Below are 18104 nucleotides of genomic sequence, written 5' to 3'. Positions count from 1 at the left end.
GTTTAACAACATGTCCCAGAAACCTCCTCCTCTGCCACACCAACACTGAAGGACCTCAGTGAGGCTTTGGTTCAGGTAAACCTCAAATAACAAAGTCGAATTTGAGCTCACCATGAGTCCTCAGCAGGGAGCTCATTAGTATTAGAACCCCCCTGGGTGCTGGCTCAATTTAGGAGCATTCTGCTATCTCAAAGCCTCAGGCTGAGTTTTGCACCCAGCAAGACTTTGTATTTGGCAAAGGCCAAGAGAAAAGGGAATTGGATTTGCCTCCTTGATCTGTTACCACTGGATGTCCAGTTCAGCCTAAGAGTCACAACATATTAATGCAAATAAACTCCAATTTCAACTGATTTTTAAGGGAATTTTAAAGCTGCTGCCCAATTCAGTCTAACATGGTACACATGCAGAGGTTCCTTTCAGGAAAGGAAGAATTAAGTTGGTTTCTATTCACAGACACTAGTCATGAATTCATGAAACAACATACACCCAAGAAAGGCATAATTCTGTACACAAAGTACCCCCGACTCAACAACGAATTTAGTCAGATGAATGAAAGATTTAAGTTCCACAGAAGCCAAGTCTGAAGTCCATCTAAGGTGCTGAATTTAATCTCCCTGAAGAGGACAAAATTGACAAGGGCACAACAACTGTGCTTTAACTGAACTTTTTAATAGGGATGGATAAAACATGCTATAAACCAGTTAACAATTTTCACTGAAATCTTAGTACCTTAGCGAATAAATTAATGGTCAGCTGAACAAAATATCCCCCCAGGGCTGAGTAAGGATACTGAAAATTCCTTGAGGAGCCCTTCCATTGCTACAGTCACTGCTTTCACTGATGCACACCCAAAAATGCATTGCTAGGATTCTTGTTTCCCCAAATGCCTCCCCTGCAGCATTCCAATGACTCATTCAATGACTTATAGTCCATTACCAGGTGGGCAGCTCTTTGGTAAAGGTGTGGCAACAGATTCCTTGCTTTCTGTCAATGCCCGTGGCTGATGGACAAAAACACTGAACCTGACACCTTGGTTAGCTGCTGCCCTCACAAAACCCCTATTTGCAGTCATGGTGATGGCTTTTAAATTGTCTCCTGTCCCAAAAATGGTTAGAGAACGGCTGTTGATTTTTGAACTAGCCACTAGTCCTAAGGCACGGTCAGATGGCTGATCTCGCACCACTTGAATTCTTTTCACAAGCATCGCAGCTCGTTCTTTCTCCCCGGGTCCTCCCAGCGTTTCCAAGATGGACTGAAAATCTCTGACAGCAGACTCACAGGCAAAGAGCTCCTTCCCCTCCATGAACTCCTCCAGCTGAGGCAGGACTCTCTCCCTCCTTTCCTGAGCTGCTTGCTCTGTCAGCACTTTCTCTTTGAAGATGAAGTTGCAGCCACCATAGCTCAGAGCAGAGACGTAGGTTATTAAGGTAGTGATGTCCAAGTTAACTCTATTGCACATGTTTACTTTAATCTGGGTAGGAAAAGCAACTCTGGCCACTAAATTCTCCCGGTCTACTCTGGTCACCTGTAGGAGTTCAGGGCCTTCTTCATCCGATTCACTGGTGCTAAGGTGCTGGTTTTCTGTGGATGGCTCTGCCAGTGAGTTCACAGCTACAATGTCTCCTCGCACAGATATTCCCATCTCCTTGAGCCGCTCTGCCATAGGACTGGACACACTGTTGTAGAAGGCAAAGATTATGTGGGGATTGCAGTACTCCACTGGCTGCTGATGGCTTGCTTGCAAGAAGTCCTCTGCCTGCTCAATGATGCTTTTGTCACCATACTGGCCTCTCCCCAGCCAGATGTTATGCAGAGCCTCAGCCTTACGGCCGATGGCCTTCACCCATGTGTGACCTCCGTTTGCAACAACATCCACCACGAGCGTCTGCTTGTCTCCAAACCTGTCCTCATAAGCAAAGACATGGAGGACACTGACAACATCCTCCAGGTTCTCCGCTGACTGAATAACAGCCTGGAGATGGGTAAGGTTTGTACTTTGCAGATGGGATTCTTTAATGGCCACCTTCCCTGCTTCTACCTTGTGTAAGAAGTTTAGCTCAGCCTTCAGTTTGCTGCACAGTTTTGCCCCACCTTCTATTCTCCTTTTCTGGGACCTGGAAAGGGCTTCTGCTCTCTTGATCAATTCTTTGGCAAGAGCAATTCTTTCACAAAGCAGCGACTGCACAGACATGTTGGAAACATTATTCCTATCAAGTGTAAGCAAAAGAGAAGATTGTTATCACATAGCCAAGGATAAAGACAGTCAAAAGAGATCTTTGCAACAGTATACACTGAAGCTTTGTAGTAGATTTAGCACAACAGCAACCAGTACTGTAAAGCACAAGCAGCAGGAAACTCAGCACAAGTCTCACCAAAGAGTTTTTAACTCCTTTTCTTCGCCTTTGGGGATCCAGCCTACAGCCTCAGATGATTTTAGGTCTCAGCATGGGAGAACAGCAGCACTCAAGTTGTCCCCACCACCACCTCACAAGTTGGTGGGATTTCCTGCCCCATGCAAGCCCTTCTCTGAGCTAGTCACTTAAAGCTCATTTACAATACTCACCATCCATAGCAAAGTGAGAACTCCTGCTACTGCCATATGCAAACCTCCCTCTTCATCACAGTTACTGTTAAAATGTAAAAGCCACCCACCATGCTTACAGACATATATAAAACCCATCAAGTCTGGCTCCCAATAAGTATTTTAACAAGAGAGGAAGCCCACAATTTTACAGTCATGAGTTGCACAGCTCTGTCCTCTCCAGTTTCCAACTTACAGCGCACAACTTAGTGAATACCCAACTACATCCTGGTAAAGTTTCAGCATTACACAGACAGGCTACAAGTTATAATTCTAGAGCCAGAAGGACCTAGAAATGTCTATGTCTTGTAGTTCTACTAGAGATTTACTATGCTGCACCTCTTCAAGTTTATTCCTTCACATTCATAATACTTTAGTACATCTCCCCAAGTATGACAGCAGTTATTTAACTGAATTGGGGCTGGCTTTAAAAAGACATAGGGTTCAATATCACAGCAAACAACACAATTTTTTTTATGGCAGGCAATAAATATCCAGTATAAATAGTGAAATGAATTGATTTGACTCCCAACTATAAACACATGCTCCTATCATTCTTACCTAAACTGCATGCTGAAGCAATCTGGCATTAAAAAGCAAGAAAAAGGCAGCTTTAGGCTGTGCCAGCACAACTGCAGGGCCGGGCTGAAAGCAGTCGAAATCACCCTCACGTTATGCACAAATCCCAGTACAGCCACAATTAACTGCTTCTGGCCCAGTCAATATCCAGCATTACCAAACTCTCCCCCTTCTTCTCAGCCAAAAAGCCCAGTGTCTTCCAACCTGACCCACTGACTCTCTTCAGGGCTAGAGGAGGCCAGTGACACCAGCCCTCCTCACAGAAGTCCTCACCACCACAAGTTTATTCTGACACACAAAGCAGTGAGTAAAACTCCACATTTCCACTCTGGCACCTCTCACCACAGCAGCTCCTACAGACAGAAAGGCATCGGGATGAAGCTTATTCCCAGCTTTCCAGTGAGCGTCAGCCCCAAACCCAACCACTCTCTCAGCACAACTGCGAGGCGGCCTCAGAAACGGAGCTACCCTTAAAGCGAGGTGGAGAAACCCTAAACCCCTCACGAACGCACAGTTACTGACGCGGGACCGCCTCACCCCGCCGCGCATGCACACACAGGGAGAACGCACTTCCCCGCCATCCCCGCGCCCCCACCCTCAGCAGCCGCGGAGGCACCGCCATGGCCCTGCCGTTTCCCCTGAGGGCCCGCACCGCCCTTCGGCGCGGAGCGGCCGCAACCACCACCGCTCCCGCCCTCCGCCTTTACGTGAGGTGGCGGCGCCATTTTGGCTGAGGGCACGGTGCCCTCAGCGCTTGCCCGAGCGCCTGCGTGAGCCGCGGCCCCTTCTTTTGCCTTCAGCCGGTACGCCGGCAGAGCGGGCGGCGGCACTCGTGTCATTGTCCCCCACTGACTATCGGTGCACGGCAAGCCCGAGCCCCGCTCCCTCCCCGCAGCCTGTACTCACAGCCCGGCAGCACCAGCCCCTCGCCCCTGGCAGCGGCAGGAGGTGGCGTGGCGCGGCTCAGCCCGGCCCGGCACCTCCCCCGGGCCGCCGGGCGGGGACAGGCACCACATCCGTCTCGGCATGCCTCCGGCCCTCTGCGCTTGGCTCTCGTTCCCGGCGTGCTGGCTGTCCTCTGATAGATACACCTTTTATGCTGGAAAGCCTTTGTTTGAGGAGCAAAGTCATTGCATGAGGTCAGAGACGTGTCAACCTTGAGGCTTTAAGTGCAGCAGGGAAGAAACAACCGTGGCTCGGTGCATGTCATGTCCCTGAATTTAAACTATCATTTAAATGGCCTTATTGAACCACTTAGTGCTAAATGTGAGCAAGGGTCCTCCGTGCTTGCCCCGAGCTGCAGGCTGCTTCAAAGCAGTAGTCACCGCCGCGAGCTCCAGCCTCTCTCTGTGCTGCAGCAATGCTCCGAACAAGCATGAGATTTGCCTTCTCTCCACCTACCGATCATTGGCTCCTATGGTGAGTGATGGTTTTTAGTTGTCTGAATGATTTCACAACATCTGTAAAGCAAGAATAAGCCAAAACAAGTTGTAAACACCTCACTGCACCCTACCGTTTATCACACTGAAACCTAGTTAAAGGAGGTTCATCGCCTCATGAATTGGTGATGGTCAGATCCCGATCCTAATAGTTAAATTAAGCCAAAGGAAATTCACAAGCCCGATGTCGTTGGAGCCCATCATCTTCCAGGACATGCAGATCAATAACGTTACCTACTTTAAGTGACCACTCTTTTTCTTCTTTCACATGACTGCATTAGGGACAAGATAAATGAAGCAGAAGCATACTTCATGGTTAGCTTAGACAAGCTTGTAATTTGTCATCTCACACATGAGCAGTGTTTGTCCATTCCCCCTTGATCCCACTTCATGCAGTGAGTCATTTTTTTTTGTTAAAATATAAACAAAGCTAATAACACAACACACACAAAACCCCATGCATTTTGAAAATGACAACCCCCATATAATTTGCTGCTCCACTGCAGTTGTATCTCTCATCCTTGAAATGATTTTATTATTTGAGAAATATAGTCTTCGAATTAAAATTACTATTCCCTTAAATTCCAAGGATTTTGAATGCAAAAAGACATAAATTAGTTCCCTACGGTTTAAAGGTTCCCTTTAGATATTAGATAAAATTTAATCACTATTTCAGACAGTATGGCAGTGATTTCCTTCAGTGTAGGATTAAGCAGTTTGAAATAGAGAAAACAGGTTGAAATATAACCTATTATAAGTAAGTAAGTTTAGTTCTGCTTAGTGGTCATCCTTGTAAAAGATAAATGACCGTAGTTGATGTAGTTATAGGACCCCATAACCTTGTACAATATTAATTGTAAGCAAAACAGGACATGTAGATGAAGATTATCTAAACTGGAAGATGTTTAGGATGAGTTGTAGCTGAGTTAATTGATAAGTAGAAGGGTGGGGAGAAATCATTCAATTATGTCAGTGGTGTTACTAAACCAATTAAGCTGGAGTAAGCATTTATCTACTGTGCATGCTGCAAAGACTGCCAGGATGAAAGGTCAAGGAATGGCCAAATGAGGAAGACTGTTGGGAGAAGTAAACGGCACCCAAAGCCCACTACCACATTTGTGTGCGTATGCAGGAGAAACTGTCTAGAGAAATGACGTAATACATAAGTAACCTCATGAATATGCATGTATGTAATGAATATGTATGTTTAGTGACTATATATGGACTGCTTGTTTAGCACTTCGGCAGAGACACGTTAGGAGGAGCTATTCCCCGTGTCTCCCGGCACCGCAAGAAATACCTGCTTGTCAACTTTGTTGGTGAGTTTCATTGAGAGATTCTTTAAGTCAAGTCAAAAAAGCAAACCCCATAATCCACATCACACCACCTGCCCCAAAGAACAGTGTAATACCACGGGTCTGTCCACCCACCATTAAGAAAATTATCTAATACAATAAATAAAACCTGAACTCAATACATTATGCATATTCTTTCCAAATTACACCAAGTCCCACAAATGCTAATTCTCTGTAGGTCTTCAGAATTATCAGGGAGCTCTGGGACTCAGTTCTTAACGGTGTAAAAACAGTTGCTCAACTATCAGTTTGGTGGCTCATCAAAATGAATACACTGACAACAGACCATGTAAGACCTACCTGTCTCATTTCTGACAAAACAGATACTACCACAGAAATGACAACTGGGGCTCTGAGATCATAGCTCAGAGACAGCCTGAGGACAGCACTCTCAGGGGAAAGTAATCTCAAAGAAAAGTTTCAACTGATCAGCGTTTTGAAGCTTTCTGGTCTCTTTTTATGACAAGTACTAATAAACTGTGCTACAAAAGCCTGGTCATAGCGCTCTCATCTTTCCCAAGGCACACTTCTGCTTGTTCTCGAAAGAAAACATGCCACCACATAATAATAACCAAACCACACATCATTTTACCAATTCAAACAGTTTACATTCCTGAAAAGCATTGACTGAGGCAACCTGGTACAAGAGGACATTCAGAATATGTCAAACATACTAACTTCACAGTGCCACCATTTACAATGTTGTCTCTAACATGAAGTAAAGCCAGCAACACTTCTGAAATACACACCTCAGTAAACTACTCTGTGTGGTAATGGTTGTCTGTCCTCCTAACAGGGTAGGGAACAGTGGGCAAAACCCCTCTCAACATCTACACCAGTTGTTAGGTGTCTGAAGGACACCGCTTTCCTTGCTCAGAGCACAATGGTTTTCATACTGTGCACAGGAACAGTTACTACATTTGAATTATTAACCCACAAGAAAAGAGGGATGATACTGGGTTTTCCACTTCAGACCTATAAAATTAGTAAAATTCTACACAATTCTGTTCAATTATTACCCCCATCCCTCAAACTTTGAAACATTTTGTTTGTCCCACTATCACCATTTTGGGAATACAATAGCATGATTTATTTGAAACTTGCTTTGGTTTCAGCTACACTCCATACGATGTTCTTCTGTTAATCTAGTAGAGGAGGCAAATAAGCTACTGCAGTTCATGCTAACCATTTTCTGAAGTATCTACCTGCATTTTTTTATATAAAAACACCTTATAATATTTATGTATCATTAAAGAAATGAGTGTATATAAATATTCCAAATTGAAGACGTAGCAGTATTAACTCTCCAGTTTTGGTTCCTAGCTGTTCATTTCCTCTACAAGAAGAATCAGAGCATGGATTGGTTTTCAGAGTGAAATACTCAAGAAGCGATCTGGAGTAAGTCTTAATGAACCGTTTGGACACAGCTTTTATTTCTGACATTAGGAAATAGAGCTTCAGTTATGGCATGCTTCAGAAATTCTTATTTACCTAATGATAACATAAAACATCAGACAACAGACATTGGAAAGAACAAATCAGTGAGCTACACACTACTTTCTGCAGACTAACTCATACTTTGTGCTTTCTTCCTCAGTTATGTCTGGCTAAGATGTATCCTGTCAGACTGCTTCCATATGTTCTTAGCCTTACATACAAGCTATTGCTCCCCGTTCATTATCGACATTTTAACAATCAGACTGCTTAAAACCAAATGAAATCTCCACAGAGTAACTTAAATGACTGCAGACCAAATGATTTCTGCTGAAAAAAGTACATATATTTTATCCTGTTTCTTCTGCAGTAAGTTTTGTGTTTCTACATAACCTGGACAACACATGTAACAAATGCACTGATACATACACCTAACACAATAATATTAAAGCATCTAGTTCTGCACCTGTAAAAGCTGTGATGCATAAATTAAGTGATCTTTTCATTACTGCACCTTTAGAGTTATCTTGCAAGTTGGAAAATATTTTAGCAGAATTCAAGGGATAAAGTAATTATATCACATATCCTCACTTTGCTTTGCAACTCTTGTTGATTGTTATTGATGCATTTAGCTTTCAGTAAGAGTTAACCACTTCTATTATTTCTAGAAGTATTTCAGGGTTGAAAAATTGCAGTTTCTAGGGCTATGACCCAAGTAATAGAAAACAAGTTCTTGAGACACAAAGACCAAGAGGGTCAAGAGCGGAGATGCTCAGGTAGATCACAGTTTACACCTGAAATGGAAGACTGTTCTGGCTATTTGTGAAGGTACATGATCTCTTACACCAGATAAAAACCATTTCTGGATGTAACTTAATATTACACAGAACTCCAAAGTGAAAAAAAATATTACCCTGTCCACTCAAAATTTAAACTCTTTAAAAGAAGGTCTCACATGAGTTCATTGTGGCTAGATGTGGAAAATTCTGTTTCCTTAACAGTAAAGATACTGAAGACTCTGCTTTATGCAGATAAAAAGCTATGATTAAAAAGACACACAGACATCTGCCCCCAAAACAGTGGCCTTCAAATTTTATTCTTTAGCCTTTTTTGAGCTGTCATTGTAACTTTACATTTTGTACAGTGTTTTGTGTACAAAGATTCCATGTATCAAGGGAAAGAATTACCTGTAATAAGATTCCATGTATTACAACATTAGGACTGTTGCCGTTGCACCCATGATATTTAAAAAATCTCTCAGACGAACCATGTAGAAATAAGTATGCAAAAACTGCAAACAAAAACATTTAAGTAGCCAAAATTAAAAAGACCTTTGTGTGAATCACACAGTCTGGCTTGGTTCCTACTAGGCTATTGCAGCCAAGTAGTCCTTAACCTCAGTTGGAGTGAGCCTCCTAAAACCTGCTTCATTACAGATGCCAACTTCGATATTGTCTTCTGTCATCTGCCCTTCAAAGCTCTCCTATTAAAGAAAATACAGTTCAGTGAATCACACCAATGATGCTGTAACAGTAAGAAACTCATTTCTTAAATATTTTGCTAACCTTTAGTGTTAAGATAGCTGTATGAATGGCATCTTCAAGCTCCAAATCTTCATTGTATCTGTAAGCAGAAGTTTGCGTATTTCAGCATGGAACAAAGATCTTGCCACATCCTAATAATCCTGGAGTCTCTAAAAACCCAAACACTGCTAAAATCTTCCTGTTTCTCATACAAATATTATTGGTAAGCATTGTGATTATTAATAGCCAAAGTTATTACTTGTAGAAAAATTTCACTTTTATTACTGACTCTGAAGAACAATATTTCTGCAAATATGTTCAATATAACATTTATTGCACTGAAATAATTTTCTGTAAACACAAAAGCTGGATCTTAAATAAAGCATATTTCCTTGGCATGTGTAAGTAAGTAAACTGGAAGCGTATCTTAAGTACTTTAAAACTTTGCTTTGATAAAACTGTGAATTTTTTATCTACCTTTATATGTCACATGGTACCTGAACAAATCAGACAGCACCCTCTCAGACATGTATCATACATTACCTTTTCTCAAGGAATGTTTTCCCGTTGACGTAATTTTTTCCCATTGCTGTTGCTTTCCATGCAAAGTAAGCTCCCTGTAAAAACAACAATCTATTGAATTGTTTTGTGTACCTTAGTCAGACATTACATATTCAATTACTTGGGAAAAAGTACAGAAGTCATTATAAGCATAGTGAATGTTCTGAGAATACAGCAGACTATTCTGGAGTCCATTCAAACTAATTCAATATGGAAACATATGCTGGGAAAATGTACAAAATATCTGTATAGGGCCCCACCTAATTTTTATCCTCACAGTACTTGAAAGATGAATTTAGTAAGTCATTACCACAGTATGTATTTGCGATTCCTAAAGCGGAGGTAGTATGTTTACCTTTGAGACTGAATACAGTCACATCTTTCCTGAGGTTCACTCCATATATTCTTACTGTTCAAGTAATGTAAATAACTTGTTGCAAATCAGCCATCTGATTTATCTAAGCTACTAACAGCTTATTTAGCCATCATTATTCTCTCCTCTGGCATGAAGACCCTCAGCAGTTCTATGGCTCAATCAAGCTGCCTTACACAAGGCATCCACAGTTTGCCTTTTACATTTGAGCATCAGGCAATAATTCAAATTTCTGAAGCTCATCAATGATCACTACAGTGACCAAGTTTTAGTTTGATGTAAAGCCTTGTAACTCACACATACATCAAAAGGCAGTTTTTCAGAAGTGCAGTGCAAACACAGCAAATAAATTCGCTTAAATTAACCACTGTCATTACATACTAAAGCACATGCATTACATTCCACAATACAACAGATTCTGGTGTAACTTCCATCCAGTTGTGGGAACAACTATTTGAGCAGCATAAGTAGTCAGTTATTCCCTTTTTTTTTTACTGGTACCTGCTGCAGAATGCTGCTTTTGCTGGCACTAGGAACTAGGCTGGAATGCATGAAAAGCTCATCTCCCTCAAAACCAGCTGCTCAAGCAGTATAGGAACATGTAGGCACAGAGCCCCAAGCACCTACTGAAATGGCTTATTCTGACCTCTATTGAATAACTGTTTGTTCTAGCTCTGCATTCTTCTTCTCATCACAGCACATATAAAGTTTTAAATGTTTTATAAAAGCAGTAGGATTTACAAATGTAAGATACTTACAGATGGATCTGACTGAAATAAATAGGGCCGCCCTTCATTCCAGCCACATATTAGCAGTGATACACCGAATGGACGAACACCACTAAAAAGTAAACAAACCCACAGCTGATATACAAAATTTATTCAGTGAAAACTAAAGGTGACCGAGTTATTTGGGATGTGTTAACCTTCCCACTAGCCCAGAGCTGTGATCAAGAATGACTAGTCAACCAACAGTACAAAACCGCAAGTATGCTGCTTTGTTTGACATGTTTGCTTGCAAGAAGACCCCATCTCACTACCAGTTAGTGCTCCTCCTGCTGGCCCACTTTCTGTGGACATTCCCCACTGAAAAACTATCTTCCTTTTCAACACACAGAAAACTGCATTACTGGGTAGCTATTATCATGGAGTCGTAGAACATTTGTATTGGAAAGGGCCTTAAAGCTCACCCAATTCCAATCCCCTGCCACAGGCAGGGACACCTTCCACTAGGCCAGGTTGCTCCAAGCCCCGTCCAACTTGGCCTTGAACACTGCCAGTCACAACGTTGTTTATTCCTTACGTTTAAACAAAACCTTTCTAAGCAACTTCAAAAATAAAACATACCCAGATTGTGTGTATTCCTGCATCACAGAAGCAATTCTCTGTACTAGCTGAGCTGTTGGGATGGGCTCATGATAAACCAAGTAGTATTGCTGGGCCAGCTTCCGAGCTCTGTGCACAAGTACTCTAAAAACAAAGACAAAATTAGTACGTCAAAGAAATTCCGACTAGTTATTACAACTAGAACTGAAAACTCATAATAAATACTGTGCTAAGGAGTTTTATACATCTGCCATAACACCAGTGTAAGAAAACATAGACTGTGATGGGTTATTTTTACAGTGAGTAATCTCTGAAATACTTAAACTGAAACTAAGGTTGAAGCATACTGCTGTTCATTCCCTACTCATTCTTTAAATAGAGGATTATTTGACAAAGTATTGAATATATTAAGAAAAACTTAAAGTGGATTTCAGGTACAGTGCAACACAATATAATATTATGCCCTACACTTAGAAAGAAACAGTTAATTGCTAGTTGTTTCCATTTCTTACATTTCTTGTAAGAAACTGCATCTAAATAGCAACCAAACAAAGTTTGTCATACCTGTAATCTGGACCCATACCGCTGTACACTAAACCTATATGTTTGGTAATTGGTTCTACTTTATGGACACTCCTTTCATCATAAAGGATGGATTTCTGCTTCTTCTCAGTTGCTAACACCACTCCATTTGCAGCTGGAAAGAAACAAGATTTTGGGGTTTTTAAATATTAAAGTGAAATTACTGAAAGCTGTCAAAAAACTTAACAAGCTTATTGGATTGTAAAGAATTTCGGTCCTCCCTTTTTCAAACCCCCTTCAAGTTTACTGTCACATTAAACAGAGATACCTTGATGAATCCACCCAATGCATCATTTCTCATTTTAAATACTCTTACAGCTCCCATAATCCCATTCTAAAGATTCTGAAGCACATTAATAATTGAGCAGTTCAAGTAACTTTGTGATATTTAAATACTGTGGACACACAGCTTGCTTAATTAAGAGACACTCAAACAAACAGATGTCTGCTTCTACCAGCTGAGTGTCTCCAAAATCACCCAAGCAATTTTATTGTTCCAGCATGAAGCTCTATGCTCCCTTCCTTCTTTAGGACAAAATAACAGTTGCAGAAAAAAACATACGTAATATTAAACCCACTAAAACATGTGAAAAAACCCTGAAAGAAAAACAAAGTATGTAATAGAACACAAGATGAAAAAGGCCCAGTACATAGACCAAAGTACTTTATTTTTTCAAGTAGCACTCACAAATCCTTAATTCTTCACTGAATCAGTTGTTTTCTGAACATACCTTTAATGCCAACTGATGGAGCTCCTGCAGCCACTGCAGCCAAAGCATATTCAATCTGAACAAGCTTTCCAGAAGGACTACAAAGGAAAATACAAAAGTAAGGCCTAACAGAATTCTGATATGCTCAAACCTTTCCTACAACAGTCTTTATTTGTGAAATGTCTCATATAGGGAGCAGTGACTGGGATGCAGGTTGAAGGAGAACAAGTTGATTCTCCAGTTTTATACCATTTTAAACTGTTTTTCTACTCAGTAGGGAAAATCTTCAGAGTGTCATGAGTTTCTACTGAAGTGGCATTATATGTCTAGTTTGTAAAAGTTTAAGACACTGATGTTCACTGCTGAAAGGTACAAGCAAAATACAAGCAAGACACGGCCACTCCTTTTAACTGAGGTCAAAATAGCATTGACCATCAGGTCAATGGCACAAGACAGAAACAGCTCCCATTTCTATCCCCAGGTACTCCTGCATTTTAGTGATCCATGTCTTTCTGGTAGTGGATGTAGAATCATCAGAACACAGCAGCAGGTGTCAGGCTGACATTCTCCACCCCAAGGAAAAAGGACAGCAAAAAGTAAGTCCCACTGGACAAGTGATTCTGCAAGTGGAATCTATTCTCTGGGCTGTGTTTCAGACGCTGCTGGTTTAATAGATGCACAAATAAAAGAGAAAATTATCTGACTTAGGAGTTACAAAAAAAATAAAACAACAAAGCAAGCAATAATCAGTTAGCATAATTAGTTATACACTGAGTAAACAGCGTATAAAGGTAACAAAGTAATAATTCTAGCTTCTCCATTACAAAATGCTAACAAACCAGAATAGTTTCCTATGCCAGCAATTAAAACATACAGAGTATCAGCAAAATGTTTTTAAAGTAAGCACAAACTAAAATAGATAATTCCCAGCATAAGGAACTTTTGTACAGTACAGTAAGTTTTTAAACTCCCTTACGAAACCATTTCCAGTAGCTACTAAAGCACTCACTTTTCACTTAGGTAAAGCAGGCATGTTTGGCTGCATCCACCTATTAAGAAGATTCTTCTCCTCATTTTAAATTGTGAACTGTTTTATTTGTTTTACTGCAACAAGCCCTTAGCAACCTACTTTGCAATTACACAGCTTTACTCTCCCCTGAGATTAAGGGCACACTTTACCAAAAGCAGCACAAAGAATCCTGCATTCAGTTTTCCTTTTCATATGTTTAATATAATTCTGTATAACAGCTTCATTAAAAAAGGAGTAATTTCCTTTTCTCTTTATTAAAGTGTACATATTAGAGCAACACTTTAACAGACACCACTCCAACAACATATTAATTCTGTGCCTGCAATCATCCCACATCTAGGCTGTGCCTACAGTGCCTGCAGTGTGCAGCAGAAAGGGACATAAACTATTAAAACTCATCTGAGAGCTTCTTTCATTCCCACATCCGCAAAGCTTGTTCTGAAGCAATCTCTCAATATACCGTATCTCAGGTATCACCCCGCATCTCCAGTTAGCACAGAATTACACAACTACTCCTACCTGCCTAAAGCGTGTGCGTGGGGACCCCAAGAGCGCTAAGCAGCTCCACCACGCACTCCTGTAAGGCACTACCAGTGACGGGACAGAACTCGGGTTGGCCCCACAGTGTGTCCGACTCACAACACCGACAGATGATACAAGCACTTGGGCCTGAAATCAGCGACAGAGCTCGGGTGGGACCCGGAGCTCCCACCTCAGCGCTCGCCTCTCTCTCCGCTGCGCCTGCAGCCGCTCAGCTCACAGCAGCTGTGCACCCGCTCAGGCTAACACAAAGCCGCCTGAAATCCATCGCCTTCCCCACGCCCGCCGGAGTCCAGCCACTGCCGCTCACAGCTCCCGCAGGCCCGGCTCCGCAGACCCGATGACTCTGCAAACTCCTCACTCCGTCCTGCCCCGCCGCCAGAGGACGGCTCCGCGCAAGCTGCGCGCCGTCCTCCCGCTCTCCCGCCAGCCTGCCCGCCGAGAACCCGGGCCCGCAGCCCTATCCCTCCGCGTACCTGAACGTGGTGAGCGAGAAGCTGTACCCGCGCTCCGCCATGTTGGAGCCCACCTCTCCACTTCCCTCACAGAGCGCAGGCGCTACTCCCGCTTCCTGCACGAGGACACAACTAGCGCGCTGATTGGCCAATAGCGGAGCATACGGGGAAGTAGCGGCAGGGCAGCGAGGGACGCGATTGGTGAAGAGGCACGCTGCGGGGCATGCTGGGAGTTGAAGTCCTCGGGCGCTAGTGCCTGTGGCGCCCTGAAGGGCTCAGCGTACTCGGTTTCCCAGAGGGCTCAGCGGCAGGAGCGCTCGGGCGCTCCGCCCTTCCCGCCTTGCAGGGCTCGGCGGAGCCGTGTGGGGACATGGCGGCTCTGGTGTTGGTGCTCTACCCGCTGCCGCGGCTTCGCGGTCTGCTTCAGCGCTGCTGGCAGCGGCTGGAGGGTAGACTCCTGCCGGGTTTCTCTGGGGGACAGAGCCCGCCCTGGGGTAGGTACTGGCTGAAGGAGAGGGCGGAATCGGGGCTTGTTCTTAGTGTTGAATGGTTGAGGGAGAGAAAGGCTGGATAGGGAAAGCGCGGAGCCCTGCGGACGCTCAGGGAACAGGGCGGGAGACGCTGCTGGCTGCTCTTACCGCTTTGGGGGTGTCAGTAGTATCCGTGTCGTGTTTCCTCGGCTGCACGCCGAAGTGGGGCTTAGCTGTAATGAGTTACCTTTCCTTTTTCCTTCAGGACCAGCACTGGCTGTCCAGGCTCCAGCTTTCCTTCCGCAGCCAGTACATGAAACCAATGAAAGTAGTGAGGCGCCGAGCCTGCTGGACAGCATCTTGTGGATGGCAGCGCCGAAGAAAAGGCGCACCATTGAAGTGAACCGCTGCAGGCGAAGAAACCCCAATAAGCTCATAAAAGTCAAGGTAATCACCAGATTTCCATAGGCTGGCCACCTTATTCACTGAAGTTAGTTCTGTTAATGACAAACAAGCATCCTGGAGTGAGAATTACACCGGTTATTTTTCATCTCACTTGTTTTAGAGAACCATTGTAGTGGTCAATATTGACTGGAAAAGTATTCAGGAATTTGTTTATTTTATAGAATCGTAGAATCACAGAATGGTTTGGGTTGGAAAGGACCTTAAGATCATCCAGTACCAACCCCTGCCACGGGCAGGGACACCTCACACTAGACCAGGTTGCTCCAAGCCACATCCAACCTGGCCTTGAACACTGGCAGCCACAGCTTCTCTGGGCACCCTGTGCCAGCGCCTCAGCACCCTCACAGGGAAGAGCTTCTTCTTTATATCTAGCCTGCACTTACTCTGTTGAAGTTTAAACCCATTACTCCTTGTCCTGTCGCTACAGTCCCTTAAAAGACTTTTTTGCTTAAAAGACACTATAATGCGCAAAATACTTTTTAGCAGGTCATTATGTGTGTGGATAGTAGTGGTTAAATAAACAGTGATAGTTTAGGTCCAAGCCAACAAGATATGAATTTTTAGCTAACCAGCTAGTATAAATGGAAAAGGTTGCTGTGCATCTAATTGAGTTGATAGGTCTTTAGTCTTCCAAACATCACTAGGCATAGATTTAGGTGTTGACTTCATAAGCCTTTTTTAGTAGTAAGCATATGACATAGCAATACGTTACAGAAAAAATACTTTCCATAGAAGAATAAGTTTTGAAAAGGCAGTTTAATTTCTCTGATATTTTTCATTTAACTTTCTGAGTAATTTGTGATTGTGTCCTGTTTCTTTTGTTGCTGTTATTCAAATTACAAAATTTTCTCTTTTCCACTGTCTTTTTTCAGACGAACATAGATGTTTGTCCTGAGTGTGGAAACTTGAAACAGAAACACGTCCTTTGTGGCTATTGTTATGCAAAGGTCAAAGCAGAAACTCGACTGATCCGGAAGGAAATGTATAAACAGGAAGGAGGGCCATTTAATGCTCCAACTGTAGAGACTGTCGTCCTGTATGATGGAGAAAAGCCCACAGAAAAAGATGCAGGCAAGAGGATCATTGAAAGAGCCAGGAAGCGTCCATCTTGGTTTGCTCAAAATTGATGCTAAGTAACTAATGCTAACAAAAAGCAGTTACTACAGCAAGAAAGATGATTTTCAAGGATGTTTTCTTCGTTTTGTTCACTTAATGTCGATACAGAAAATCTATGGGCTCCTTGAAAGCCTGCTTGAATAGCCCATCGTGCTGTATGATTTTGCAGTCAAGTGTTGTTTCTAGAGCATGCAGTGGAAAATACTTCTCAGTGATGCATCGTAACAGTCAACAGTTAAAGAGAGATCAGGATCTGCCTTGAGTTTGGACATCTGAGTGTGGTACACTGAGTAATTTGTATGCTAATGTTCTATGTTGGTTTTGTAAATAACCAGTTTTTAATGAACATAAAACATTCACAGATGTAAAATAAAGTATGTGGAGTTTCCCAGAGAAATCTGCTTTCTCGTTTTGGCTGCTGCTCTTTCGGAGGGGGAGGAGAAGATAAATTCAAACCTAATGTTGGTTAGATAGAAAGCATATTTACAAGGAAAGATACAGTAATCTGGTTATTTCCATGGCAGAATCTGCCTGCATCTCTCCACAGCGCTGCTGTTTAAGGTAACGTGGTGGTATTCCTGGTTTTGGGCAAAATAGTGGTTGCCATGTAGTAGTTGCACTTTTTCTGTAGGAGACCGAAGGTTAAGTGTTTCTTGCTGTCAGTATACAAAGTAATTTTCTGTCTTAAGGGACATGGAAAGCCTTTTTTTATCCTTCAAGGTGCACTTAATTTTTTGAGAGAAACAGCGGACTGAAATGCAAAGACTGGGAATCTACATCTGGCATGGGTCAGAACTGAGTCTTTTGCAGCCTTTGCCTTTAAGTAGTCTGTGTAATGAATGGGTGCTTGGAAAACCGCAAGAACAGAGGTGCTTTTAAGGTCTTGAGTCTTCTGCAGAGCTGGGGCACCTCTGCCCTCTGCTGTCCACTGGAACTCCTCGGTGGTGGAGTTATAGCACTTCGCTGTGGAGTTTCACTTCGGTTTTACCCACACACTACGCACCGTGGCATTTAAGGTTAAGACTGTTTTCAATTTTAAGTCGGCCTTCCAATATACAAACAGTACTGCCCGACATTATGACTCAGCCAGTCTAATAGCCATTTGCTGTCACAAAATGCAAGCCTGAACCAGCCCTTTCTAGGTTGCCCTTGTGTTTCCTTGATGTTTGAGTGTGACTGCTCCTGTGTTGTCCTCTTTTGGGCAGCTGTGCTGACAGAGCTGTTCCCTGCCTTTCTACAGGCTTGATTTTTTTTTTTTGTGGTTACCTCCCTGCAGCTTGACTCGTGTCAGGGTCGGAAAAGTGGCAGTGTGGATGATAGGAATATGAAAGTGGGGACACCATGCTTTCCGGATTAGCCTTCACTTATAGGTGGCTGAGCCAATTACACCTCTTTAAGGAGTGGGCCCATGTGTGCTATAACACCTCACTTCCGCTTTCCTTGCTCTGAATTCCATGTTCTGAAACATAACTGTTAGGAACAGATGTTAGTGGAGATCTTGCATTTCCTCCATAGCCTAAGGGAATAATGAAAACTGGTAAGTGTAAACTGATGCCATTTAGTTGA

The 18104-nt window shown here is 42.8% G+C and overlaps 3 protein-coding genes across 3 annotated transcripts; 1 reads left to right on the top strand and 2 right to left on the bottom strand.

The window, feature by feature from the left end:
* Positions 1-648: 648 nt before the first annotated feature.
* CUNH7orf25 (chromosome unknown C7orf25 homolog) lies at positions 649-3305 on the bottom strand. The gene is made up of 2 exons (XM_057431400.1): positions 3143-3305; positions 649-2207 (listed from the first exon to the last, which is right to left on the bottom strand). Exons 1-2 carry the CDS (start codon positions 3169-3171, stop codon positions 923-925), a joined length of 1314 nt encoding a protein of 437 aa, XP_057287383.1. The 5' UTR covers positions 3172-3305; the 3' UTR covers positions 649-922.
* Positions 3306-8458: 5153 nt separating this feature from the next.
* PSMA2 (proteasome 20S subunit alpha 2) lies at positions 8459-14624 on the bottom strand. Its single transcript, XM_057431484.1, has 8 exons — positions 14509-14624; positions 12484-12560; positions 11735-11867; positions 11192-11314; positions 10604-10685; positions 9455-9528; positions 8954-9011; positions 8459-8871 (listed from the first exon to the last, which is right to left on the bottom strand). Exons 1-8 carry the CDS (start codon positions 14547-14549, stop codon positions 8755-8757), a joined length of 705 nt encoding a protein of 234 aa, XP_057287467.1. The 5' UTR covers positions 14550-14624; the 3' UTR covers positions 8459-8754.
* A 211-nt stretch (positions 14625-14835) lies between these two features.
* On the top strand, positions 14836-16939 carry MRPL32 (mitochondrial ribosomal protein L32). Its single transcript, XM_057431402.1, has 3 exons — positions 14836-14981; positions 15223-15404; positions 16295-16939. Exons 1-3 carry the CDS (start codon positions 14858-14860, stop codon positions 16547-16549), a joined length of 561 nt encoding a protein of 186 aa, XP_057287385.1. The 5' UTR covers positions 14836-14857; the 3' UTR covers positions 16550-16939.
* Positions 16940-18104: the final 1165 nt, after the last annotated feature.

The sequence above is a fragment of the Pezoporus wallicus genome, unplaced genomic scaffold (assembly GCF_028554395.1).
Source record: "Pezoporus wallicus isolate ANWC-B61680 ecotype Strahan unplaced genomic scaffold, APGP_CSIRO_Pwel_v1 scaffold_11491, whole genome shotgun sequence".
Lineage (NCBI taxonomy): Eukaryota > Metazoa > Chordata > Aves > Psittaciformes > Psittacidae > Pezoporus > Pezoporus wallicus.
This window is presented reverse-complemented; position numbering and strand designations above follow the sequence as displayed.